The sequence below is a fragment of the Vulpes lagopus genome, chromosome 2 (assembly GCF_018345385.1).
Source record: "Vulpes lagopus strain Blue_001 chromosome 2, ASM1834538v1, whole genome shotgun sequence".
Lineage (NCBI taxonomy): Eukaryota > Metazoa > Chordata > Mammalia > Carnivora > Canidae > Vulpes > Vulpes lagopus.
Window position 1 is genome coordinate 119034303 of NC_054825.1, and position 27073 is coordinate 119061375.

General features: G+C 39.0%; 1 protein-coding gene across 3 annotated transcripts in view; it reads left to right on the plus strand.

Annotated features, from left to right (window-relative positions):
• The first annotated feature begins 16114 nt into the window (after window positions 1-16114).
• HSF2 (heat shock transcription factor 2) overlaps window positions 16115-27073 on the plus strand; it is a 33764-nt gene continuing 22805 nt past the window's right edge. For all 3 annotated transcript variants that reach the window (XM_041741810.1, XM_041741816.1, XM_041741822.1), the window contains exon 1: window positions 16115-16326. In XM_041741810.1, coding sequence (XP_041597744.1) covers window positions 16234-16326 — 93 coding nt within the window. In that variant the 5' untranslated portion in view covers window positions 16115-16233. The remainder of the gene's footprint in view (window positions 16327-27073) is intronic.

The following is a 27073-nucleotide window of genomic DNA, read 5'->3' on the forward strand; positions in this document are numbered from 1 at the left end:
CAATGAACTTTTAAGCTTCACTATAAACTGGTAAAAACTACTATGTAAAGTCAAATTGAATTAGAGGATTAACGCATGTGCTTCTATGCCAAATTCTCATCTGCTTTTTTTTTTCTGGGCAAGAGTGTTTGGGTGCTCTACTCCTCTTTGTTACAATACATGGGTACACAATTGTTCCTTTCTTTTTCTCCTTCACTTCTTTTCATTTCCACACCTCTCCCACCCCTTTTCCTCTTTTATTGTCTTCTCTCCATTTGTAGGAGCTGCTCAGCCTGAACTTTAAGTATGCTAGAGGCCTTACAGTGCTTGTTTATCCCTGTTGGAAGTATTTATTACTCAGCAGCTTGGAAACCATGAAAATAGATATTTCAGAAATTAAAATTTGTGGATCTCTATCACATAGTCATTCTTGTAATACATGTCATAAATGCAATTGATTCAATATTATAAATATAATGCTGAAATGGTTTCCTAAGATCTTGGAAATGACTGAAATTTTTAAATTTAGGAAAATAACTTTTAAAAAATATTTAAATAAATATGAGGCACCTTATAGAGTATCCCAAAATTCTACTGTCTTAGGGAATCATTGAAATAACTCAGAGAAATCATAAGCCTAGACACTTTATTTATTTATTTTTTTATTATTATTTATGATAGTCACAGAGAGAGAGGTAGAGACACAGGCAGAGGGAGAGGGAGAAGCAGGCATGGGATTCGATCCCGGGTCTCCAGGATCGCGCCCTGGGCCAAAGGCAGGCGCCGAACCGCTGCGCCACCCAGGGATCCCCCAGCCTAGACACTTTAAAAAAAAATCATACCTGCCAAAAGAATCATTTACTGTGCATTCACGTCTTATCATTAATTTAAAGAAGACTGACATCAGATGTTAACTCTACTTCATTTTTATAAAAGTAAAAAAAAAAAAACACAAAAGAAAATTTATATTAACCAAGGGGGGAAAAATCTGATGCTAGGGAATACAACTCTGAAGTCTATTTGGTTATGTAGTTTTGCTGCAAATAATCAATTCTAGTGCTGGGAGAGCGGAACTTAGGAAATTAATCATATTAAACGCCATTTGGCGGCTTCTTAGGATGAGATTCAAGTTTCTTTTCATAGATTTTTTTTTTTTTAATAACTGCAATCTTTGTCTGTGGTATTTGCTTTTAGCTCAGCGTCCAAAAATAGTGCACGGATCCACAGATCGCAGCAATAACGCGGCGTGAACAGCAGAGGGAGCCGAAGGGGCAGGCCAGGAGGTTAATGTCAGAGAGCCTAGAATTTTTTTCTCCTTTTTTAAGATTTTATTTATTTATTCGTGAGATACACAGAGAGAGAAGCAGAGACACAAGCAGAGGGAGAAGCAGGCTCCCTGCGGGGAGCCCAACGCGGGACTGGGATCAGGACCTGAACCAAAAGCAGGCGCTCAGCCCCTGAGCCACCCAGGGGCCCTAAGAGTCTAGGATTTCACAGCCTAACCTGGCTTGAACTTGTCAGAGGCATGCATAAGCAACACTCCTCAACAGGAGGGTGTGCAAAGCATATCAATCGAAATAATTGGGAGATTTCTTTATTCTTAAAAGTAGTACAAAAAGGTGAACTGTCCTTAAATGATGCCTATTGTTGCCAAATACTATTTCTAGGGCACATATAATGAGAGAAGGATCTTATTGTCAATTTATTTTTTAAATACTCTGGAAACACCATTTTCAAAGATTTCAGCAGCTCTACAACTCTGGTATGAGTACCAACAATTAGTGCAAAGATGCAGGGCTCCTTACCTGAAGATTTTCCACCCTGGGGTAGTGAGGTAAGCCAAAACAAATATCTTAGCTTCTACGAAGAAGAGCTTTTCAGGGTGGCCCAGCTACAGACTTACTCCCACAGATGAAGCATGTTTAAATTCCTTTCCACTATCTCTTTTCCATTGTCTCATGTTTTTCTCAGTTTTTTTTCAGGTTTCCTTTCCTTTGAATTTTACTTATTTCTATTTATCTTTCATTTCTACAACTCCTTCTCTCCAAATATCTCCCAATTATTGTCTGTTTTTTTACTTTATCTCTTGTTCTAATCACATTTCATTTCAACTTTTCTGTTTTTATTGCTCTTTCATTTCTTTTTAATGATTTCTTTCTCGTTGATCTGTTCTTTTCCATCCGTAAAACTCCCTTCTTCTATAATCTTAGCCATTGCCTCAAGAAAATTTTTTTTCTTTTTTCACAGTTATTATAAATGTACTTCTTTTCCACTTCTGTGTCATGGGAAGAACAATATCCATGGCTTTATTCACTACTTTATTTATTTTATATATATATATATATATATATATGTATATATATATATATTTTTTTTTATGATAGAGAGAGAGAGAGAGGCAGAGACACAGGCAGAGGGAGAAGCAGGCTCCATGCACCGGGAGCCCGATGTGGGATTCGATCCCGGGTCTCCAGGATCGTGCCCTGGGCCAAAGGCAGGCGCCAAACCGCTGTGCCACCCAGGGATCCCATACTTTATTTATTTTAGAAATGCTTTGTGGATGCTTATACTATATAAGACACTTACTAGACACCAGGGTGGGGGCTAGCAGGAAGGAATGAATAAGGAGGATAAAAATGAAAAAAAAAAACCACGATTCCTTTCCTCTGTTGTAATACAATAATAGATACAAATAAATGTAAAAGCAGTATCATATCAGTACCATCATGTAGTGTAATATTTTTCTCTGGGGAATCAGGATTAACATGAAAACTTTTTATGAGGAGACAACATCTATGAGGAATCTTGAGGAATGGACGAGTGCCAATGAGTATAACTGCGGAGAACAAAGTGAACAATGGGGTGAAAGAGGGAACAGTTTAATGGTATTAAAGCATGGGGTGTGTTTCGGAGAATAGCTGGGAATTTTGTAAGTTATTTATTGGATAAAAGTGGTCCCTCCCCAATATTCATAATAGATTTTGCCTTTGATAAACCTCTCTCACTTTTCTGTAATCTTGATGGCAAAGACTGGATATCACAATTACTAATTCTCATCTTGCTTTAGCTTTTCTTCTGTTGTAAAATGGATAAAAAGAGTACTTAATTCATCAGAGTTTGGTCAAAATTAAATGAGTTAATAAATGTAAAGTACATATAACTGCTCCTGGAACATATGAAGTGCTGTAAAAGTGTTTCTTCTTGTTGGTGTTTTTGTTATATTAAGGGTTAATTGAGGTCAACTCAAATGCCCTACACACCTTCCATGAAGTCTTTTCTAATCTCTCCAACCCTCTCTTTATTTCATGTTACCTAGTTAATATTTAATTACTCTGCAATTACTTTGTGTATTTTCATTTTGTGTGATCATAAGTTCCTTTGGCAGGTACCACAAAGCATTGTATCCTTGCTTGATTTGTGGAACTAATATGATTGAGGACACCTAATAAGACTCAAAGAAACATTAGCGAAACTAATCAATGCATTCCATATCTTACAAGTGAATAAGTAACTAGTATGAAATATAAGCCTGCTCATTCATTAGTGGAAGTTGAAAATTATAAATAAGCTTCAGAGATATCTAAGAACTGCTCATAAAAAAACACAATATTTTACTATTTGGAAGTTGACAGTATCAGGGGACATTTCTTGGATATTTACTATTACAGAACAATTTATCCATAATGAATTCATTATTTAACTAAATTTTCACAACAACCTTGTAAGATCTTGTAAATGATTGAGGCTCAAAGAGATTCACAGTCATGCTGTCAGTAATAATGACAGGGCTAGGGTCCAAATCCGTGACTACAAAACTCCAAGTACATGTGACTCTTAACATGGATTTGAACTACACGGCCCCATTTACAAGCAAATTTTTTTCAATACAGTACTGTACTATATATATTTTTTCTCTCTCTTTGATTTTCTTTTTTGTTTTAAAGATTTGCATTTATTTATTTGACAGAGAGAGAGAGAGAGAGCACACATGCAAGGGGAGTGGGAGAAATAGGCTCCCTGCTAAGCAGGGGCTCTATCCCAGGACCCTGGGATCATGACTTGAGCTGAAGGCAGATGCTTAACCATCTGAGCCACCCAAGTGCCCCTCCTTTTCATTTTCTTCATAACATTTTCTTTTCCCTAGCTTTCTTTATTGTAATAATACAGTATGTAATACATATAACATACAAAATACGTATTAATCAACTGTTTCCATTATTGGTAAAGCTTCCAGTCAACAGTGGGCTAGTAGTAAAGTTTTGTGGAGTCAAAAGTTATACAAGGATTTTCAACTGCACGAGGGTCAGTGCCCCAACCCCCAAGTTGTTCAAGAGTCAACAATATGTGCTCTTTCTTCTACAACATCTTTATTTATAGAAGTAAGATAATTGAGAAAAAAAAGTTATTTTTTGATTAAACAAGTATATTAAATAGGCAAACAATTACGGAAACAAAAAGAATAAACACTCAAAATGCATCTTTCTAGAGTTATCCAAGAAAAGCTAGCAAGAACTATCAAATGCCAAAATTTAATCGATTTTAAAAGGTTTGAATCCTGCAAGTTTATTGTAAAATTTCAAAAAATATTAATATTGAATTTTTTCAATGGTGAAACAAATAGTTCTTTTTTACAGATGGTATGGCAAATGTTGGACATTTATTTATTGAGTGAACAAAGTTCATAATAACAATAAAGTGCTTTGATTTTTATTTCATGTTTTTAAGGATCAGCCTATATTTTTTCTTGATCCCATAAGTGAGCCATTTCTTTGATAACTTGGAGTAGGATTAATGCATCATTAAATAGAACCTGCCTTTATGTCAAGTCAGCCAGCTCTAGTTTAGCCAGTTTTAGTAATTAACTTAGTTGATAGAATGTTACATTAAAATCTTCTCCTTTCGGGGATCCCTGGGTGGCGCAGCGGTTTGGCACCTGCCTTTCGCCCAGGGCGCGATCCTGGAGACCTGGGATCGAGTCCCGTGTCGGGATCCCAGTGCATGGAGCCTGCTTCTCCCTCTGCCTGTGTCTCTGCCTCTGTCTCTCTCTCTCTCTCTCTCTCTCTGTGACTATCATAAATGAATAAAAATTTAAAAAAAAATAAAATCTTCTCCTCTCATGCATTCATTTATTCATTTTTCAAAAAATATTTATTAAATGCCAGTAATGTGCCAACCATTCCTCTAGGATCTTGGTATACATCAGTGAGAAAACAAAGATCCCTGCCTTTGCAAATAAGGAAAAAATAAGAATAAAAAAAGATCCTTGCCCTAATAAAAAGGGATTAGGGATGCATGAAAGCATGGTGGTAAGAAATCATTGCAATTTTAAATAGGCTAGTCAGGATGGTCCTCATAGAAAAAGATGGCAAGAGCAAACACTTGAGAGGAGAGAGTTGGCTCTGAGATACTGAGGAAAATGCATTCCAGGCAAAGAAGCTTTTTGTGCAAAGGCCCTAAGGCAAAGTGATCCTGATATGTTTGAAGAACAGAAAGGAGTCCAGCACATCTGGAAAGAAGTGAGAGTAGAAAGAGATGATCTTGGTAGCTTAAAAAAAAAAAAAATTTTTTTTTTTGTAACAAGATTTATTTATCTATTTATTTATTTATTTATTTATTTGAGAGAGAGTGAGTAGGGGGAAGGGCAGAGGGAGAGAGAGACAAGCAGGCTTCCTGCTCAATCCCAGCCCCTGAGATCATGACCTAAGCCAATATCAAGAGTCAGACACTTTACTGCCTAAGTCACCCAGGTGCCCTGAACTTGTTGGCTTTTACTTAAAGAGGGATAGGAAGCCTTTGCAGAATTTTTTTTTTTTTTTGCCTTTGCAGAATTTTGAGCAGAGAAGCGACATGTTTTGATGTATATTTGCAGTTAATAATAAATAGCATAAAAATGTATTTTAAAATAATTTAAAAGTAGTAGGCTAGCAAAGGGGAAAAATGATTTGACTACTGCTAAGATACTGATAATTTTTTTCTTCTTAGATATTAAAAATTGCATATCCCTTAAATCTTTTCTAGTTGATGATAAATTAATCACAGACTAAACTATATTCTAATAGAGAGAATTAACCTACTCACCTAGGCTTAGAATAATGCCTTATTATATCATCATGAAGTTGTGATTATTAAAGATATTAATAGCCTTTAAAATATATTTATCAGGGCAGCCCCAGTGGCCCAGTGGTTTAGCGCTGCCTTCAGCCCGGGGTGTGATCCTGGAGACCCAGGATCGCAGTCCCACGTCAGGCTCCCTGCATGGAGCCTGCTTCTCCCTCTGCCTGTGTCTCTGCCTCTCTCTCTCTCTCTCTCTCTCTCTCTCTCTCTCTCTCTGTGTGTGTGTCATGAATAAATAAAATCTAAAAAAAAAAAATGTATATAACAGTTTATCCAGTCAAAATGAACCAGGTAAGTAAATATTTTGATTAAGGTTGCATTAATATGCAAAATGGTTGGATTCTTTGGATGACCTGAGTTTTTGGTGCAGCTGAAGGTCACAAATCTCAGGCAGAGAGCACATTAACAATTTCAGTTACAAGACTTCCAATAATGCCAGTGTGCAAGGAAGGAGGAGGGAACAGGTAAAATCAGGGTAGGAGAGGGAGCCTGGCTGTAGGCCAGATGGGAGTGGATGGTCAGCAGATCCTGTCACAGTATTCAATGGGTATGGTGAACGTCTTCCCTACATGGGCCAGCACCGATGCCCCAAAGAGGAGAGCCAAGGAATAGTTGGGTAGCTGCAATGCTCACCTAGGTATTAGCTTGCTAAGGCTGCCATAAGAAAATGTCACAGACTAAGTAGTATCTTAAGCAACACATTTATTTTTTCAGTTCTTGAGGTTAGAAGTGCAAGAGCAATGTTGTCGGGTTTAGATTCTTCGGAAACCTCTCTCCTTGAGTTGCAGATGGCCACCTTCTAAGTCCTCAAATGCTTGCTCCTCTGTCTGTGTGTTGTCTGTCCTAATCCCTTATTATAAGGTCACCAGCCATATTGGATTAGGGACCATCCACATGACTTCATTAATTACCTCTTTAAGGGCCCAAACAGTCACATTCTGAGGTACTAGGAGTTAAGATTTCAACATCTAAATTGGGTGGGCTGAGGTGGGGGAAGGAGGGAGGACACAATCCAGACTATAACACCTAGCATAAAGACCTAAATGATCTAGCTGGTTGAAGCAAGAGTTAGGACCAGAGCACCCAATTACATGACTAAGCACTAGGCAAGGCAGGAGAACCAAAACATGTTTTTGTTTGTGCTTGTTTTGTTTATTGCAGATTTTTACATTTTCAAAAAGTATCAAAGCAGTCATCATGAAAAATACAGAACTCAATTCCAATTTCTTTTCTTAGTATAATAGAGGCTTATTTTGAGGATAAAGGGAGGAGACCAGCCAAGCAGGTGGGCATTGGAGGTAGGGCCCTGGGCCTAGCATCGGAATTGGGGTGCAAATCAGAAAACTATGACTGACTCCCAGTTATAGTGTCCAAAGGAGTAAAGAGAGTCAAAAGGGAAGATTGCTGAGTTGGAAAGCCAAGCACTCACTCCAGGCACACCAGATAGGAGACTTAGGATACTACATGTGGTCTGAATTCCTTTAGGGTCCTCAGAGGGTAAATTATAAACAATGTGGTGAAAAGACATATGCTTTAAAACAAAAAAACTTCCAAATCAAAAAATTAAATATGTATCATACCAACTGTGAATGTATGAAAATGTGATCAAACATCTCTGGGTCTCAATTTCAGTAAGTATCTTCGTAACCCTAGTTCCTTTCCTTTACTCTTTTCACACAGATGACAAGGACTAGAGATCATTACTGACAATTATGAGTTTAATCCAGTGAAAAGTAAACTAGAACTAAACAGGCCCAGAAGCAGCCAACAACGCCTGCAAAGTCATGTGTAACAAAATTTATAATTTTCTGGCTTTGCATTATTTTTTTATGAAAATACTGAAGAATAAAGCTATTACTTTTGAAATTTCTATGTAATAGTCGAAACTCCCATTAGCACCAAATATTAGATCCTTCTCTATCAAGCTTAAACCTTTGCTATTACCACAGAAGCATGATGTTGACATTTCTGGTTGCTAGGAAGCGTCATAGTGTTGGATACATGTACAATAGCATTCTGTTAGCTCAAAAGCGGGGCTTTTTAATCAGCAGGACTTTCTTTTTATATACCAGCACAATAATAGGAGGTGTAGATTTACCATGCAAATTATACAGGAAAATCTGAATTCACTAATCTGGAAAATAAAAGCATGAACATTTAAAGACATGTTTAAGGATTTTTTTTTTTTTTGCAGCATCTTTCAGAGTGAAATAAATAAATAAATGAAGGCCTTGAAACAAAGCAGATGCCCACCAGTAAGTAGCAGAATGGCTGAATATATTGTGCTCCACACACACCATGGAATACCATGGAGTCATTAAAAGAAGTAAATTATAGCTACGTCAGTTGACTTGAAAGAATTTCCAGCGTGCATTGTCAAGCAAGAAAAGCTAAATGCATAAAATTATGTATGTGCAGCAATGTTCACAGCAGTGTTACTCACAATAGCCAAAAGTGGAACCATTTAAAATTTAAAATGTATTCATTACAATTTATATTTATTATTAAATTTTGTTACATAATTCTTAATGTTTTATAACTTAAACATACTAATATAACTTTAATTTCTCATTTTTGTACTTACTTTATATAATATTTTATGAACTATACTCAAATTTAGATTTTAAATCACTTTCTTTGAAAGTGATTACATTTTTAATGCTTTGATCATTATCATCAAATGGAACACAGATCATGTGAAAATAGCAACCCAACTAATGATTTTGCTGAAATAAAACAATTTTATAGAATAAACATACGATAATTTATGAGTTACATATGTATTTATTTTATTGATCCTCTAAGACATCCCAACTGACAGAATGCCAGACAATAATAATTAAATTTGGTCTTTTTGGATATTTTGCTAACTTCAATTCTTATAAAACCATAGCTTTATATATATATTTCAAATTTGTTATTATGAAGACATTTATCAAGGTAGGAAAAGAGCATATATTTTACTTGACAGTTGGTTAACTTGATAGGTCATCTTTAAACATTCTAAAATATGTATGTGGGACCCCATTTTTACTTTGACCCAGAGTACCCAAATCTCCAGGACTGACCAAGAAAGTCCTCTAAATACAGGACCTATGAGAATCCTAAAATTAGGGTACCTAATCTTAGACACAGAAGGGCATAGGCTACTGGCTCAAGATATACTGAAGCCTAGGTTAGTTAAGATTGGAGAAAGCCAATACACTGTATCTAGCCCAAACACATATCATGAACCTCATTCATTTTACCAAGGAAAAATCATTTCCACATCTATTTGCCTAATTAACAAAATGTGTGGTATTGATGAAAAAAAAAATAAACTTAAGACAAAGCCTTCAGGGAGGAGGCTTTTGATTGGTCTTTCAAGTGCTAACTAACCACCTCTCGAGTATGCATTTCTAATTAGGGTATTTCAAATGTTAACTAACTGCCCCTAGGGTTAGATTACTATGAATTATCACAGTATAGACCACTGTTTCAATAGCATCATTATTTATTTTTTTAAATTTGTATTTATTTATGATAGTCACACAGAGAGAGAGAGAGAGAGAGGCAGAGACACAGGCAGAGGGAGAAGCAGGCTCCATGCACCGGGAGCCCGACGTGGGATTCGATTCCGGGTCTCCAGGATCGCGCCCTGGGCCAAAGGCAGGCGCCAAACCGCTGCGCCACCCAGGGATCCCCAATAGCATCATTTTAAAGTAAATTATAGGAAATGTAATAATTCTCATATTTAAGATCTTTATAATGAAGGGTCCTGCCATTAATTAATAGTTCTTTAATGTATTCTTGCAAGTCCTTGATTCAAACAATGCCAGACTTTTCTCTGGAAGGTCAGAAATAATTCTGTTCAATCTATTCTAAACCACACTGTGAACATATACACTAGAAAAGACTTCTCCCTTTTCCACTGGTCCCTGCTGCTCACAGGACTTGGCTAAACTTTAAAGAGGTTAGAAGTGTTACAATCATTGCCACTTCTCCGTACACATCTCCCAGATCATGGCATACATGACAGTGGTTACCTCCTAACTGAAGCCAATTTCTTCAGTTTAATCTTGCTTTCAAGGTGTAAGTAGATTTTTCTGTCCTCGAGCCATATAACCCAGTTCATTTAATTGTGGAAGGGGCTCAGATCTCCACCATCAAATTAGAATTCAATGATCATCTAAACCCTGCTGTCTAGAAAGATGAAGTCCAAACACCTATCTTAGCTACTTCTTCTACTTGGAGCAAGACCAGTCCCAGAGGGATAGAAACTGGAGCCCTAGCATGATGCTATTCTTAGAAGTAATGGAAGGCTTATATCAAGATCATGTCACTAATCTACCACATTTTTCTATTGATTCTAGTCTTTTTAAGTTTTCTGGCCTTATTTTTTCTGTCTTAATGTCTGTCTGCATGAGTCTAGGCCTCCATTGGGATACGGATTTGCAGGATACATGGAGGTCTTCTATTTATCATCGAGCTGTTGGGATACCATGAAAGAGTACCTACACCCTGCTTCCAGAAAAGAGTAAGTAAGAACTGCATTTAAATGTTAGATCACTTATCTGCACTGGCTGTTATATGAGTTATTTGGCTTAGATGGATGAGTTCCCTGCTCCTTGTCCAACGTCAATAACTGAAAGAGGCTAGAGTTAGTGTGACCAACCATCCTGGTTTGCCTGGGGCTAAGGGAGTACCTGTGGCATAGGGACTTTCAGTACTAAAATGGAAAGAGTTGTGCAAACCTGGACTTAACACCTTTGTTGGGTGATGGGTCAGATTTTACCCAATTTGGCTTAGAGTGAAAGTTTCATGTACAGCAGTCCTATCCCCAATCTGGTACAAGTGGTAGTAACACAGGTCCACGTAAAAGGCTTATTCAGCCAGAGTCTCTGCACCCAAGTTGTAGCCTTAGAAAAAAGTTTCTTCCTTGGTCTTCTTAAAAATTTTAAGGAATTAACTTTCACAGTTTTTTTTCTTAGCTCTCTACTTATTCAAAAGCCTAGTATATAGTATTTAAGCGTTTTCTCACTGTTACCAAAGTGCTGTTTGTTTCAAACACAAATGACTTCAAGCCTGGGACTATAACATTCCATTAATGTCTGGCATTTTCAGAATTCTGATATTTGCTCTACTAATAGCTCCTCAATCACATGCCTCTCAGTTGAGCTATCCCTAAATTTTCCTTCTCTTCATTTTCTTCTCTTAGCTAAAAAGTTTATATGGATTGAAATCTAATAACTTATAAGGAGTTCCCTTACTATTTAATAGAGTACATTCTATCCAAAGGGTTTCAAAAGCTAAAATTATTCACTCAACAAATATTTATTGGCAGTTCCTATATTATTAGCACCATGTTTGCTGCTAGGGATACAACAGTGAACATTGTATGGACAATGTTTCAGGTCCGTAAGGGCTGCTCAGAAATAAATGAGCAACAGCAGTGTGGTAAATACCAAGTTCCATATGCTATGGAAGCATATGAGGGAAGCCACTAATCCCAAATTTGGGAACCATGGAAGGCTAAGTGACTTTAGTACTCATCTGTTCATGTATTCATTGATTAATTCAACAAATATTTATTGAGTGGAACATGTGCGAGACACTGTGATAGCCATAGTTGTTATGTTGAAGTTGTATAGACTAGTATGAAAAAAATACCTGTAAATAATTACAATATGATGTAATAAGTGCTAAAAATAAAGGTCTCCAGGAAGTTTCATAAAAGAGGTGACTTCTCTATGGAATTGGACATGACTTTGAAGGTTAAGGAGAAATGTGAGGTCTAATGGGGTAGAAGAACGGTTCTCTACACAGGAGCAACAGCTTGTGGAAATATGTAGAAGTGTGAATGAACCTGACCAGTAGGGTATCAAGCAGTTGGGTGTGCTAAGTGTAGGAGTAAGGTGAAGAGTGGTAGCCAATGACTGGAATGACGGGTGGCATCAGAGTACACCTTATGGGTTTGAATTTATTTATGCCATCTTAAGGCGTTTGAATGTATTTTGAAATTTATGGGAAGCTACTGAATGGTTTTAAGTCAGGAAGTGACCTTTTCAGATTTGTGCTTCAGAAAGATATCTCAAGATTGTGAGATGGGCTGAAGAAGTAATTTATCTGATCCTCAAAACCACTCTGTGAAGTATATATAACAGGTATTTTCAATCACATTTGTTAGTGTAAGGATCTAGGACTTGGAGGTGTCTAGTGATTTGTCAAAGGCCTGCTGAGTCATTCCAAAATTGAAAAAAACTCAACACTGTGTCCAGATAGGAATGTAGATGAAAACCTCTGTGCAGTTCACCTTTGGTTCCGATCATGCTCTACTTATAAAACAATCTTTAGAAGCTAGTGTTGTGCTTGTACTGCTGATTCCAATTAGTTTTGCATAATTGATCAGATTGAATTTGTACAATCTGAATGAGAGGCTTTGAAGCAGTAAGGCATATTACAACATGCTTTTCTGTTTCCTAAGTAAAGCCTAAGTCACTCATATTTTCTAATGTTATTCTAAATCTTGTAAATCGTACACTCAGTCTGGAAATGAGCCACGGAGATATTTTAACTTTTAAAATTTGGAGTCAACAGGAGGAAACTCACTTTCAGAAAGTGACATTTTTATTTTCTAATATTGTAGATGTTACAAAATTGTGGACACTGGGTCAAATTTGTTTCTTCTTCTATATATATATTAAAATATTTTATATATCTATTGGACAGAGAGACTGCATTGAAGCAGGGGGAGCAGCAGCAGAAGAGGGAGAAGCAGGGTCTCTGCTAAGCAGGGAGCCGAATTCAGGGCACAATTCCCAGGACCCTGGGATCATGGCCTGAGCTGAAGGCAGTTGCTTAACTGAGCCACCCAGGCCACCTGTTTCTTCTTATATTTATGGGATTTGTAGATGGCAAATATCTGTGAATTAGCATGATTTGGTTTTCCTCCCTTCTCAAGTTTTATAATTGAGTGCAATACAAGTGCAAATGAGTCAATAGTGATTTTCTCTTCTCCCCAAAATGTCTCTAGTCAGTTCTTAAAGTTTTCAAAAAAAGTTTATTATAATAAATATTAAGGATTAAGTCCATAGAAAAAGAAAACACAGTTTATTTTATTTCTGGAATATTTGGATTTTGTTGAGATGAAAAGTGAGTAATAAGTCTGCACATGTTAGCAAAGGAAGGTCAGTTTTTACTATTTTTTTTTCTCTATAACAGTGGTTCTTAGGGTCAGCAGTATCTGCATCACCTGGGGATTTGTTGGAAATACTTGTTACCCTGAACCCCCCACCTACTCTTGTAGAGTGGGAGGAAAAGCAGCAATCTGTTTTTTCAGAAGCCCTCCAGGCTATGCTGACATAGGCTGAAGTTGGAGTCACTCTGATTTAAAGGAAAAATATGTACCTATATGTGTCAGAGTATGAAAAACATAGTTTCAATTCCAAAGCCTCGAGATTTTAGACACACTCAATATTTCCAGGTCTCATCACCAGGTCTCCTGGTTAATAATTTATCCCCTTAGCTGGCCTCATAAGTGAATAAATACTATCTACATGATATTTATTTATTTGCTATACTAACAGCATCTCCTCTCCAAGTGGTTTGGATGCATGTTTGAGAACACCTGTCTACAAGATGCAATATATTAAAAGTAGACCTGCTACAGAATTTGCAGTGCCCAATTCAGAATGAAAATGCAAGATGCCTTGTTTAAAAAAAGGAAGAATTTCAAGACAGCGATAGCAGAGCATTAAACCAAGCATTTGAAGTCCAGAGCCGCACTAACCCCCAAGCCTATAACTGAATGCCCAGAGTAGTTTCTGCTTGTATCTAACTACACTTTTTTTTTTTCAGATGGAAATAACTCAATGCCATGAAAGGAGGCCATATCTTCCCCCTCAGACATTACTAGTCGTACCTCTGGAGCCGTATTCTCCATAGACAGATCATGCTCAATAGCCTCTCATTTTGGCCACTGTTGTCTTCCTTTCAGCTATTCCAATGTAACCATACTTCAAGATCCAACTTAAGGTCACCATCCTCCATGATATCTTCTCTTATTAACTTAATTTACTTATCTCTTTCTCAACTTTCCTAGTATTTTTAATACCATAAATTTAGCTTTTTCTTTTTAAGATTTTATTTATTTATTCATGACAGAGAGAAAGGCAGAGACAGGCAGAGGGAGAAGCAGGCTCCATGCAGGGAGCCTGATGTGGGACTCGATCCTTGGATTCCAGGATCACACCCTGGGCTGAAGGCAGGGGCCAAACCATGGAGCCACCCAGGAATCCCCAAATTTAGCTTTTTCTAAAAAAATAATAATTGCTCATCATTGTGTTTATCTTGTTTCTTGAGTTAGAATATAAGCCTCTTAAGGAGGTGGTGCCATCATCATGCAATGGAAAGAGCACAGACTTTTGAGCTTAATAAACCCTGGGTGTAAATTCCATTTCTCATTTACTAGCTACAATACAGATAAATTAATTCATTTTTGGGCCTTAGAATCTTCATTGTAAAAATGGGATGATAAGATAAACTTTATTGGGTTGTTGTGGGAATAGGACAGATAAAATATAGAAAGCCCTAGTCACAGAGAGAGAGAGGGGCAGAGAGAGAAGCAGGCTCCATGCACCGGGAGCCCGACTCCGGGATCGTGCCTGGGCCAAAGGCAGGCGCCAAACCGCTGTGCCACCCAGGGATCCCCCACCTTAGGCATATATAAGTGCTCTCAAGTATTAGTTTTTTCATGCAGATACATTGGCTGTATTGGATACATCCCGCCATGTATTTGGTTTTGCTTCAGCAAACAGATGAGGGCTGAACAGAGAGTCACTATTCAATAAATATTTGCTCACTGGAAATTGCATTTTACTTTTTAAGGTATTATTTTACATGCACCCAGGAGTTCTGTATAAAATATTATCTCTGACTTGTTTGTGAATTAATATTCACGTGATTTTTGCATAAAGGAAAAGTTTAATTTGGAAGGTTTTTTTTTTTTATTGCTACACCAATTAATATTATCTCACATGGGTAAAAAGGAGGGATAATCTTAGTTCCAATGAGGAGATGGAGTAGTCTGGCTCTGACAGAGTAAGGGCTACTCTAAATTACACAGAACTGGTGTAATCTAATATCCACTGAAGTGTCCTTGAAGCTGGTTTTAGATTCAGCTGTGCTGACTCCAGGTCCAGCTTTCCCTCCCGCACTGTATCAGACGATCTCTAGGAAACAGGAGCATACTTGTTACGTGTATGCAGGAATAATTATTTTAATTTACTGAAAGGCTACAAGCGAGACCATTTCTTTTTTTGTGCCGAGCACACGGTTGGCGTGCAATGTCTGTTCAATTAACAACCAGCGGTGTAGGGTGTCTATTACCCTTCCTGCTTCCCTGCAGTACTTAGGATATTTAAATTCCTCTTTTTGATAAACGTATGTTCATGGAACTTTTTTTTTTTTCTTTTTCCTCCTAATGAAACTTTAAGGGCGAGGTTTACTTATTTGTGAGACAGTTTCAAGTTGGGGCCTAGCACATCACGTTTGCAAGCTGCTGCCCTCCCCTGCCCTCTCCCCTCCCCCCCCCCCACGTGAATCACTATACTTCCTCCGGGCCGGCGCACACCACGCGTCGCCGGCCAATCCTACGGCTGAAACACCCCGGAGGGCTTTCCGTAGCCTCCCGGCCCCAGCTCGGAAACCCTAAGCCGTCTCCACGTGAAACAGCCAAACACAGCCCACAGCGCCCGAGGTCCGCTACAGTGACGGCTCGGGTATAAAAGGCGAATGAGAAGGCAGCGCCACCTTTGCTCCCGCCCCCCCGCCGTCCGCGGCGTCCAATCGCTTTCCTTTGTCCTGCGACCCGCGCCTCCGATTGGTCGGAAGCGGGGCCGGCGCGGGCCCAGCGCGCACGGGCCGAACGCCGGGGCTTGTCCGTCATGTGCGGCGGCCGGTCCGCCCCGCCCCGCTGCGCGCTCGGCGAGGCTGGGGGGGGGCGGGGCCCGAGAGCTGCTGCGCCTGCGCGGTGGGCGTTCTCCCGGAGCAGCAGCTGCCGCCGCCGCCGCCGCTGCCGCCGCCGCTACCACCGCCGCCGCCTCCACCGCCGCCGCCGCCGTGTTCGGGTGTAGAATTCGGAATCCCAGCGTCTCGTTAACAATGAAGCAGAGTTCAAACGTGCCGGCTTTCCTCAGCAAGCTGTGGACGCTTGTGGAGGAAGCCCACACGAACGAGTTCATCACCTGGAGCCAGGTACGGGCGAGGGCACGGCGGCCTCCGAACCCCCTGACTAACCGCCGCGACTCCCGCGGCTCCCGCGGGCTTGTCTGTCGCGGCCTGCGGCTCGAGGCCCGGCGAGGCCCGCGGGGCGGCGGGCGGCGCGGCCCCGGCGTTCAGGCTCGCGAGGGACCCCTTGTATTGTTCGCGCGGGGGAGCCGCGGGGGTCCCGGCCGGCGCCGCGGGCTCAGGCCGCGGTGGGGGAGGGGCGGCCCGCGCGGGCGCCGCGGCCCGGGCGGCCCCGTAACGGTCCGGCCCCCGGCGGCGTTCGGAACCGGCCCGGCGGGGCCAGGGGGGCGGCCGACGAGCGGCGGGCGCGGGAGCCACGTTCCTGCACACTCATCCTCCGCCCTCCCTCGCCGGGGGGGGGCGGGGGGGGCGTTCGTCTGAGGGATCTTCTCCCTCCGCGACCTGATTCTCCTCACTGGAAAACATACCCCGCTTTGCACCTGGAGCCCCCCCCCCCCACCAGGAGAGCAGTCGGGGGCGCAGGTACCAGCAAACGCAGCTGCTTCCACTGGTGCTCACTCAGTAGGTCTCGAAATTTTAGGTAGAAAACGGGACATGGTTCTTGTGTGTGCGTGGGGGGGGGGGATTCTGAGCCATTTGTAGAAACAGATTTTTTCTTTTTTTGGTGATCATTTTTAATAAAAGTGCTCTGCTGGGTGTCCACTAACTCAGCGAGAAGCCAAAATGAATCAGTTTCACCGAACAGTTGCTGGGAGAGTGGGATGCGATGCCTGCCCCGGCCGTGGGCTTGAGCCCGGCCCTCCGCCCCTGCGCAGCGATGGTGACCTTAGGCAGGCTCCCTATCTCGTCTGGCCTGAGTTGCGTCGTCCTCAAGATGAATGGGGTTGCCCGGGTGACCCGGGACTCTTCCAGTTTCAAATACTAAGATTCTAAGCAGAATGATGATGACGTCAACAGTGCATTTGCTTTCGAATGCGCTCGGGCTGTTTTGGGGGGCGTATTGTGAAGTGGAGTGGATTTTTTTCTTTTTTTTTTTTTTTTTCTGGCTGCGATTGATCATCTGTTTGGGATATCACCTTGTTCAGAGGGCCGGGGAAGAGTAAGTGAAAACTGCCTTCCCCGTGCCTGGCACCTGTTAAGTGCTGAGTACATGTTACCTCCTCTCTTTCTCCTTTCCTGTTACAGGAGCTCAGTTTTACTTACTTTTATCTTAAGAGGCAGGAGCACTGTATGGAGTACATGAAGTTTTTGACTGCTGTAACACCGTATTCTTCCGCCTATCACTGTCATTTGTTCTTTTTCTTTTCTTTTTAATTTTATATATATACCCTTTCTAGGACTTAATTTTCTTGAAGGTCAGTATCACCAGTTGTATGGTGTGTGTTGAGCGTTTGATGAATTCTGTGCAGTTGTACAAAGAAAGGTGAAAATAAGGAAGACAGCCGCCAGCGTACACTTAAAAATAAACAGATGTCTCATGCTTTTCATCAGTCAGAAGGATTAAAAGTTGACAGGGATGGGTCAGCACAGACTGCTGTTACTCAGCCTTGTATTCGTATTAGAGATTGGTCTGAGAATCTCTCCCCAACCAAGCTGATTTTATCATACCTTTTGGCTTGGATGGCCATTTAAAAATAATTATTTATCCCATTGTTAAGTCTAAGCTTATGTTTTACTCATTTTCTAATAGATAATGGGACAACGGAAATATAAATTCAGTGAGGGCAAAGACTGTGTCTGTGCCAAGGACACAGTAGGTATTTAATAAATGTTTGATGAATCAATGAAATCCTTAGAATATATAATAAAAATGGTGGGAATGACATTATGCCTGAAGAGAATCTTAGCGCTAATCTACTTTAGTCTCATTATTATATAGATGAGGATTTGAGGCTTAGAGTAGACTTCTTATCCATAATTATAAAGCTAGCTATTAATGGAGAAGAGACTCTAACATAGATTTCTGACCTCCCAGATCAGAGATCAGTCTTCTATCAACAGCACTTCACTTAACATAGGTTGGCACAATATTTAGTGTTATATCAAAATGTTACCCTTTCTCAAGTCAGTGAACAGTAGTGGATTAATGTTGTGTAGGGTTTAGCTTGGTTGCTTAGGAAGTCTGTCTCTATTACTTTCCCACAGATTTTTCCAAGAACAGTGTTAACAATGAAGGGAAAGGTAAAACTCTTAAGTAAACAATGATGTTAAATGGAAAAAAACAAAATAAGTTACTCTCATCTTTTAGAAGATGCTATTTATGGTTGTTTCTGGTTTCCTTCAAACATGTTTTGCTGAATTTCTGTCGCGGTAATTTAGCATTTATACTATCTGAGTGAAAATCATATTAAGGCCTTTTAGAAGCAGCAGATGTTTTGGAAACCAGGCAATCTTCTATGCAATTTTTTTTTCTTTTGGAAAATAATTTACTCTTCTAGCTTGAGTGTAAGGTAAGGAGAAAAAACTTAACCAACTGCAGTTTGAAAAGCCTGGCTTAATATTCCTGAAGACTTACTCTTATAACAGTTTTTCTTAAAACTTGTAGTATGACTAAAATGAAAAATAAAGTAATGCCCATTCTCATGATTAATTATTGAAATAGAATATTCCAAGCAAAATTATACTGAATATGTTATTGATTAAAATAACAGAAATGTCTTTAGATCCAGAGTGTCTTTAAAACATTTATATATATTTTATTTTTTCTCATATTCTCCCTTTAAAAGTTTCTTTGTTTTTTTCTAATTTTTTTGTTTGTTTTTACATTTCCCATAACTTCAAAATTTTATATAGCTATTTTGGCTCTGGTAGGCAGTCTATTGCCAGAATGAGGGACAAAGATAATATTGTTGGACAACCTAAAGCTTTTTAAAATGTAACTGAGTCCTAAACAGAAGGCACAGGTTTAACTTGGAAGCAACTGCAGAAACTTGATATTCAGGGACAAGAGGTTGTGGAAGTTGGATGGAAGTTCTTGCCATTGATAGAGAGGAACAGCCTTTACTGTTACTGAAATTTGATAGTGTACGTTGAAGTGAAGTAGTTACAAGAGCAAGAAAGAACTGGAAGTAATTGTTTTGTTAGTGTCTCTGTTCTTCAGATGGTTTGAGAAGAACAAGAAAGGATTTCCATTAAAGACCTCATACTCTGGGTGCCTGGATGGCTCAGTTAAGTGTCCAATTACTGATCTCAGTTCAGGTCTTCATCTTAGGTTCATGAATTCAAGCCCCACATTGGGTTCCATGCTAAGCGTAGAACCTACTTTAAAAAAAAAGGTGGGGGGGAGCCTGGGTGGCTCAGTGGTTTTAAGTGCCTGCCTTCCGCCCGGGGCGTGATCCTTGGGACCCGGGATCAAGTCCCGCATCGGGCTTTCTGCATGGAGCCTGCTTCTCTCCCTCTGCCTGTGTCTCTGCCTCTCTCTCTCTCTCTCATGAATAAATAAATTAAAATCTTTAAAAAAAAAAAAAAAGACCTCTTACCCATCTTTTCTGCCTTTTGTGCCCTGTGACATTCTCTACTTCTCCATCCCTCTCAAATCAACAGAGACAAATCAGGAAATAGGAAGGAAATGGAGCAAAACGAGTATTGATCCAGGGTCTTCTAGCTATTTTGAATAATTTGAGCGTCCAGAATTTGATGTCTTAGTATTGTTTTGAACTTCGGAGTAACCATTGCACTATTACACTATCCTCAAGTGAAAACAAGAAAGCCGTAGGTGTGGCACAATAGGAGTAAAAATCTACCTTAGGTGAGCCTACAGAAAAGTGATGGACGATTCATTGATGAATATTATTTATTTATTTATTTATTCATTCATTCATTCATTCATTCATTCATTCATTCATTCATGAGAGACAGAGAGAGAGAGAGGTAGAGACTTAGGCAAAGGGAGCCTTCCCCTGCAGGGAGCCCAACGTGGGACTCGATCCCAGGACTCCAGGATCATCCCCTGGGCTGAAAGGCAGGCACTTAACTGCTGAGCCACCTGGGCGTCCTGATGAAAATTTTTTATTTGTATATGTAAGAGAGGATGAGCTAGAAACTCAGAAGGAATAGTTGGTGAACATTAAGTTATGGACTGGCTAAAACTACAAATTTCTATTCTGAAAAATGTTTTAAAGTAATGGGATTGAAGTATTAGATTATTAGTAAGAATATTTTGGATGTTTTTAACTGACTACCCTGTTGGAGCAGTAGCAACTTATTATTTGGAAGATTACCAACCTTTATGAATAAAGCCTAAAAAGAAGCTACCTGTCTCTCCCACCTCAGTCAGTGTGACTTTTGTGCCCCTTATGGAATGTGTTGGGAAAGTTTTGGATTGTATTGTTTGAGCCTCACAGGTTTAAATGGCAGTATGGTGGAATTTTTGCACTCAGAGGTTATCTACTAATTTTAGAGTAGAGACTGAAGGAATACCATAAGCAGAAACACGGAGTATGAGTGAATGAGGGTTGTATGAAAGAAACGGGGAGAGTACATGCAGATACAAGCAAGGTGGCATTCATCGTTTCATTTGATATAATCCATGAGTTGAACTTCTAAAAAGATATTTTGGTCCACTCTAGCCAACAATTCACTTATTTGGTCACTCACAAGTATTTATCATGAATATGTTGTGACCAGGCAGTATCCTAGGTACTAGGAATACATTTATTTAGTAGTAAACAAAGTGACTTCATAGAGCTTATATTCTAGTGGAGGACGCTGATAATTAAAAAGTAAGCAAACACAGGTAATATAATTTCAGTTAGTGGTGTGTACCATGAAGGAAGTAAAGCAGGGTAAAGAGAGATATCAGGGTCCAATTAGGAGACAGATGTCACATAGTATAAAAGTACAAAAGAGGGAAATAACTGTTTTTAAATATTTTAAACAGGGGAAGCTTAGAGAATTACTGTATCAGGGGAAATGGAGTTAAAAACCCTAAAGAATATAGGATTGGCAGTTATAAAAACAATATGACCACATCTCCCTTCATGGGAAAGAAGGCACTGGTGGCATACTGGAGCTTACTGGAAGTTCATCCTTCAGAACTTGTGGAGAAATACACCTTCTAAGGCAGTGATTGGCAAACCATGGCCCATGGCCAGTCATCTGTTTTGTAAAGTTCCATTGGGACATAACCATGCTCAATCTGTTTACATATTGTTTGTACCTGCTTTCTTGCTACAAGGGCAGTATTATGACCTTATAGCTGCAAGCCCAAAATATTTATCTAACCCTTTAAGAAAAGGTTTATCAACCCTTGTTCTAGAGCACCCTTGACAGCTGTTCATGGGGACATGTCTTGCCAGATATACTATGATTTGAAGCCTCCAAAGGGAGAGAGAATGCTGGGGAAAGCTGTTGGCTTTGTGCTGCTGACCTTCTGTACTTCAAGAGCTAGATGCTTGGAGAACTGGCCTGCACTGTTGGAGTCTGGTGTTTTTAAAGAACCAGGAAATAGGAAGGAGACCTCCCTTCTCTTAGAGTATCTCTCTAGTGTCTTCTATTGACAAAGCTTCTCACCATGCCATCTAGAAAAAGATATTTAAGGGACCCAGCTCTATATTTACAAAGCAGACAATGAAGAATGAACTTGGAGCAATAAATCAGTAACTAGCACATAAAATGACCGGGATTTGTGTAAAGTGTAGAGGATGTAGAGTGATGAGGAAAGCCACTCTGAGGAGATGATGTTTGAGCAGAGATTTGAACAGATTGAAAGGGGAATGGCAAACATACAGGCCTTGAACATGGCATGTTCCTGTGTTTGGAGAAGGCCCATGTGGTTAGAGTATCTTTGGAGAATGTGAGATAGATTGAGGTCAGAGCAGGAAGGAGCAGATGGTGTAGGGCCTTAGGTCTGTGGTAAGGAGACTGGAAATCTAGGGAACTAGTTTGCATATTATCACAACTTTCCACTATGGTATTGAAAATAGTGTGGTTGAGCCTAGGGTATTTGCAGTGGAGATGGTGAGAAGTTGTGGGATTTGGTATCTACTTTAAAGGTAACGCAGTAGAACTTACTAATTGTCTGAAGTTGCAGAAAAGACAAGAATAAGAACTCAGATCGGGCCTGAACAATAAGATAAATGATGAGACCATTTGGTCAGATGGGAGAATATTCAGAGACAAGCAGGTAGAGAGTGGCCATATTAAGTTTGAGATTACAATGGACACTAGTGTTTCTTGAAAATTGTTTTTGTTTAGCTTACATTTCATTGACCACTTGGTCATATGATCATGCCTAATAATTTCAGAGGAGATGGGGAAGTTCAGTGCTAGGAAGAACAGGAATATTTTTGAACAGCCTGAATGACTTCTACACTCCAAGACATCCAAGTGGAAATGTTGAACAGAATTTTTGGATATAAGACACTGGCAGGGTGGAGTTTGTGGAGCATATGAATGGTAAAGCCATGGGACTGGATGAAATAATGAAATCATACAGGGAAACAAATGGAGATAGGAGATGAAAGACAAGTCATTCTGATTTTTAGAGGGTGTGAAAATAAGAAACAACTAGGAAAGGAGATTGAGAAGAAACAGTACAACAGGAAGAAAAAGGAACGAGATCAAAGAAGTTAATGAAAAAAATGGTTCAAAAAAAGATGATCAACTGTGCCAAATGCTGTTATGAATATTATACACTTCTTGCATATATAAGCAATTTCTTTAAGGTATATATACATTCATTGGAGATTGGAATTGCTGAAAAATAGGGTATGAACCGTTCTCCCAGAAGGTAGTTCAAATTGGTTTCAAAAGAGATTTAACGATTTTATACTCCTTTTAGCCACTCCCATTAATCCACATCTTTAAAACTTGATATTATCATCCTTCTTTTTTTATTATTATTATTATTATAATCCTTCTTAATTTTTTTTACCAGTAGAGGATGTAAAGTATGTCAATGAGTTGATATTTTCCTGATTACTAATATGTTCAGATACCTTTTCATATTTTTTGGCCTTATGTGTTTCCTATTCTGTGAGGTATTTGGCCATTTTACTATTGGGTGGCTTGGTTTTTACTGTTTGTAGGAATTCCTTGTATATTCTGTATATCCATTTTTTTTTTTTTTGCATCTATGTATTGCTTACATCTTCTCCCAGTTTGAAGCTTATCTTTTTCTTTTGATGAGTACAAGTTTTTAATTTTAGTGTAATCATCTTTTTTGGTCACGCTTTTTATTTCTTCAGGATGAAATCCTTTTCTTACCTCTTCCCCAGAGACAGAAAGCTACTTTTCCATTTCTTTTCTTTTTTTCTGGAGGTTTTAAAATTGCATTTTATGTGTGAATCTTTAATTCACCTGGAATTGATTTTTGTGTGTGGCATGAGGACTTACTTCAGTTTCATGGTTTACCATATAAATATTCAATTGGCCTAGCTCCTTCATTGAATGGTTCCTTCTTTCTGTGGTGCTGTGTACCTTCCTCTGTTTTAGAGCAAAATTTTAGGTAGATACTGTGATTTTGTTTCTTGGTTGTCTATTCCATTGCTTTGAACAATTTTTTTTCTGCCCTTATCCCATGTTTTCATAACTATAGCTTTATACTGTCTTGCTTTTGGGAAGGCAGCTTATCCTTCAGGAGTATCTTGACTATTGTTGGCCTTTGCTCATCTGTATATATTTTAAAATCAAATTCCATTAAACTTAACGGGATTTTGGGCAGCCCCGGTGGCTCAGCGGTTTAGTGCCGCCTTCAGCCTGGGGTGTGATCCTGGAGACCTGGGGATCGAGTCCCACGTCAGGCTTCCTGCATGGAGCCTGCTTCTCCCTCTGCCTGTGTCTCTGCCCCCCCGCCCCCCCATGAATACATAAATACAATCTTAAAAAAGAAAAAAACTTACTGGGATTTTAATTGGAATTACATTGAAACTATAAATCAGGTTAGCAAAAATGGATGTCTTTATGATGTTAACTATTCCCATAAACAAGGTGTGTTCTTAAATTCATTTTGTTTAGTAAAGTTTTGTATTTTTTATAATAAGGTCTTGCATGTTTGTTAGGTTTTCTTCTTAGGTATCTTACGTTGTTGTAAGTGGTGTCTGTTAAAAAGTACATTTCTGGCTGTTGCTGATAGTTAGAAATACAGATAACACTTGTATGTTGATAATAAACCAGAAAGCTAATCATTTTAGTGATTTGGGGTCTCTAAGTATACATCCATGTATTTGTGAATGGTAGTTTTGTTTTTCCTTTCAGAACTTTATACCTTCAATAATAATAATAATTCTTCTTCTTCTTCTTGTTCTTCTTCTTTCTTCCTCCTCCTCCTCCTCCTCCTCCTCTTCTTCCTCCTCCTCCTCCTCCATTTTGCAGTGGCTAAGACCTCAGGGTGTCAAATAGAAGTAGTGATCATGGGGCCCCTTTTTCTTAGTTTTAAAGGGAATGTTTCTCATATTTTCCCCTTAAGTTACTGACTGTTAAAATTGAGAGTTTTTTATTTATCTTTTTGTTGTTACTGTCATACTTAGAGGGGGGGATGGGCATGCCAAGAGGGAAGATACAGGAAAAAAGTGGACTTTGGTGAGTAGGAAGATGGATTTGAAATAGTAGGTTGAGAACGTAGTTGAAGTAAAGAACATTATCTAAAAATGTTAACAATTGAAAAGTTTTAAGTGAAATGGTTGGGGCAGAGATGTAGATGTGATCATATATAATAAATCATCATACTTCATAAAGTCAGTAGTTAGATACACTGGCGTGGATGAGATTGCCTAAGGAAAGAGAGTATAAGGTGTCATGATCAAGGATAGAAACCTAAAAACACAACTTCTTGATAGGTGAAGACAATTGAAAGGAAATATGAGATAGGAGGCCTAATAGTATATTGCTTCAGAGCCAAAAGAGTAGAATATTTGGGGAGGGGATTGTCAGTAGTGCCAAATGAAATGCCACAGAGAGGTGTGGGAAGATCAGGACTGAAAAGAAGGCATTGAATTTGGCATTTGACATTTTAGGAAAAACAAAAAACGGTTGAGTCGAGTGAGGGAGACCAAAACCAATTTTTAGCAAGAATATTTTAGATAGTACTCATTTGCAGAGGGGGCTTTGAAATATGTTTGTTAAATTTTGCAGTGAAGGAAAAGACAAATGGAGTGGGTAGATTGAGAAGTAAGAAGGAAAGTTTTTTTTAAGATAGGAGAAAACATGCGTTTTTAATTGTAATAGTTATTACCTGATAACCAGCTCTGATTATCATCAGACTTAAAATTTTGCCAATCTAATAAGTGAAAATCATTATTTGTTTTGCTGTACATTCAATTATAATGAGATTGGGCCTCTTCTAAATTTTACATTGGGTTTTTCTTAACTGATTTGTTAGAAATTTTTGATTAATGCAGTTAACTGTCATAAATATTAAAATGTTTTTGTGTTAACAATTATTCAACTTCATTGAATTTTTAAAATAATTCTATCAGGTTTAGTTTCAGACACAAATAGAAATCCAAATGATCGTTTAAACAGAATTAGAGTTGTCTTTTCCTTTCAAGTCTGAAGATACCTTCTGGACTTTTCAGCCATACTTAGTTTCTGTACCTCAGTGGTTGTTGAAGTTGTAGTCAATTAGCTCCCAAGTTCCAAGCAGGGATATGGGAGATAGGGGTTTGACACTTTGAATCTTTCCCCTTTGAGAAGCTTTTCTGGAAGCTCTACCCAGTCAGTTCTATTTATATCGAAATTGCCAGGTGTGTATTTGGCTGCCTCTGTTGGGGGGCTGAGAAACATAGTTGCTGCATCAAACAGAACTGTGGTTCTGTTAGTAAGGAAGTAGTTTTTGCAAATGGATCTCTTTGTTTTTAAGGTTAAATGATGTTCCATTGTGTGTGTGTGTGTGTGTGTGTGTGTGTGTATGTGTATGTGTATGTGTGGGATGTATATCACAGTTTCTTTATCCATTCTTCTATTGAGGGACACTTAGGGTTCTTGGCTATTGTGAATAATGCTGCAATGAACATTGGAGCACAGATAATTCTCTTGAGGTACTGATTTCATTTCCTTTGGGTGTATACCCAGGAAAGGGGTAGCTGGATCATGTAGTAGGTCTATATTTTTTTTGGAACCTTAATGCTGTTTTCCATATGGCTATACTGATTTGCATTACCGCCGAAAGTTCCCTCTTCCCTAAACCCTTGCCAACACTTGTTGTCTTTTATTTAATAATTGCCATCCTAACAGTTATGAAGTGTACCTCATTGTGGTTTTGACTTGCATTTCCCTGAGGATTAGTAATGTTGAGCACCTTTTCATACACCTTTCTGTATCTTTGGGAAAATGTCTATTGGAGTTTTTTTTTTCAATTTTATTTATTTATTTATTTATTTATTTATTTATTTATTTGTTTGTTTGTTTATTTATTTATTTATTTATTTATGATAGTCACAGAGAAAGAGAGAGAGAGAGAGGCAGAGACATAGGCAGAGGGAGAAGCAGGCTGCATGCACCTGGAGCCCAACGTGGGACTCGATCCCGGGTCTCCAGGATCGTGCCCTGGGCCAAAGGCAGGCGCTAAACCACTGTGCCACCCAGGGATCCCTCTATTTGAGTTTTAATTGGTTTATGTCTTTTTTTTTTTTTTTTCTGTTGAGTTGTATGTGTTCCTCACATATTTGGATTGTTAATCCCTTACCGGGTAATCAGATATATTGATTGCAAGTATTCTGTTAGGTCTTCTTTTTATTTTGTTGTTGTCTTTGCTCTGCACAAGCTTTTTAGCTGATGGAGGTGGTATGTTAATTAGTTTGAATGTAGTTCTTTC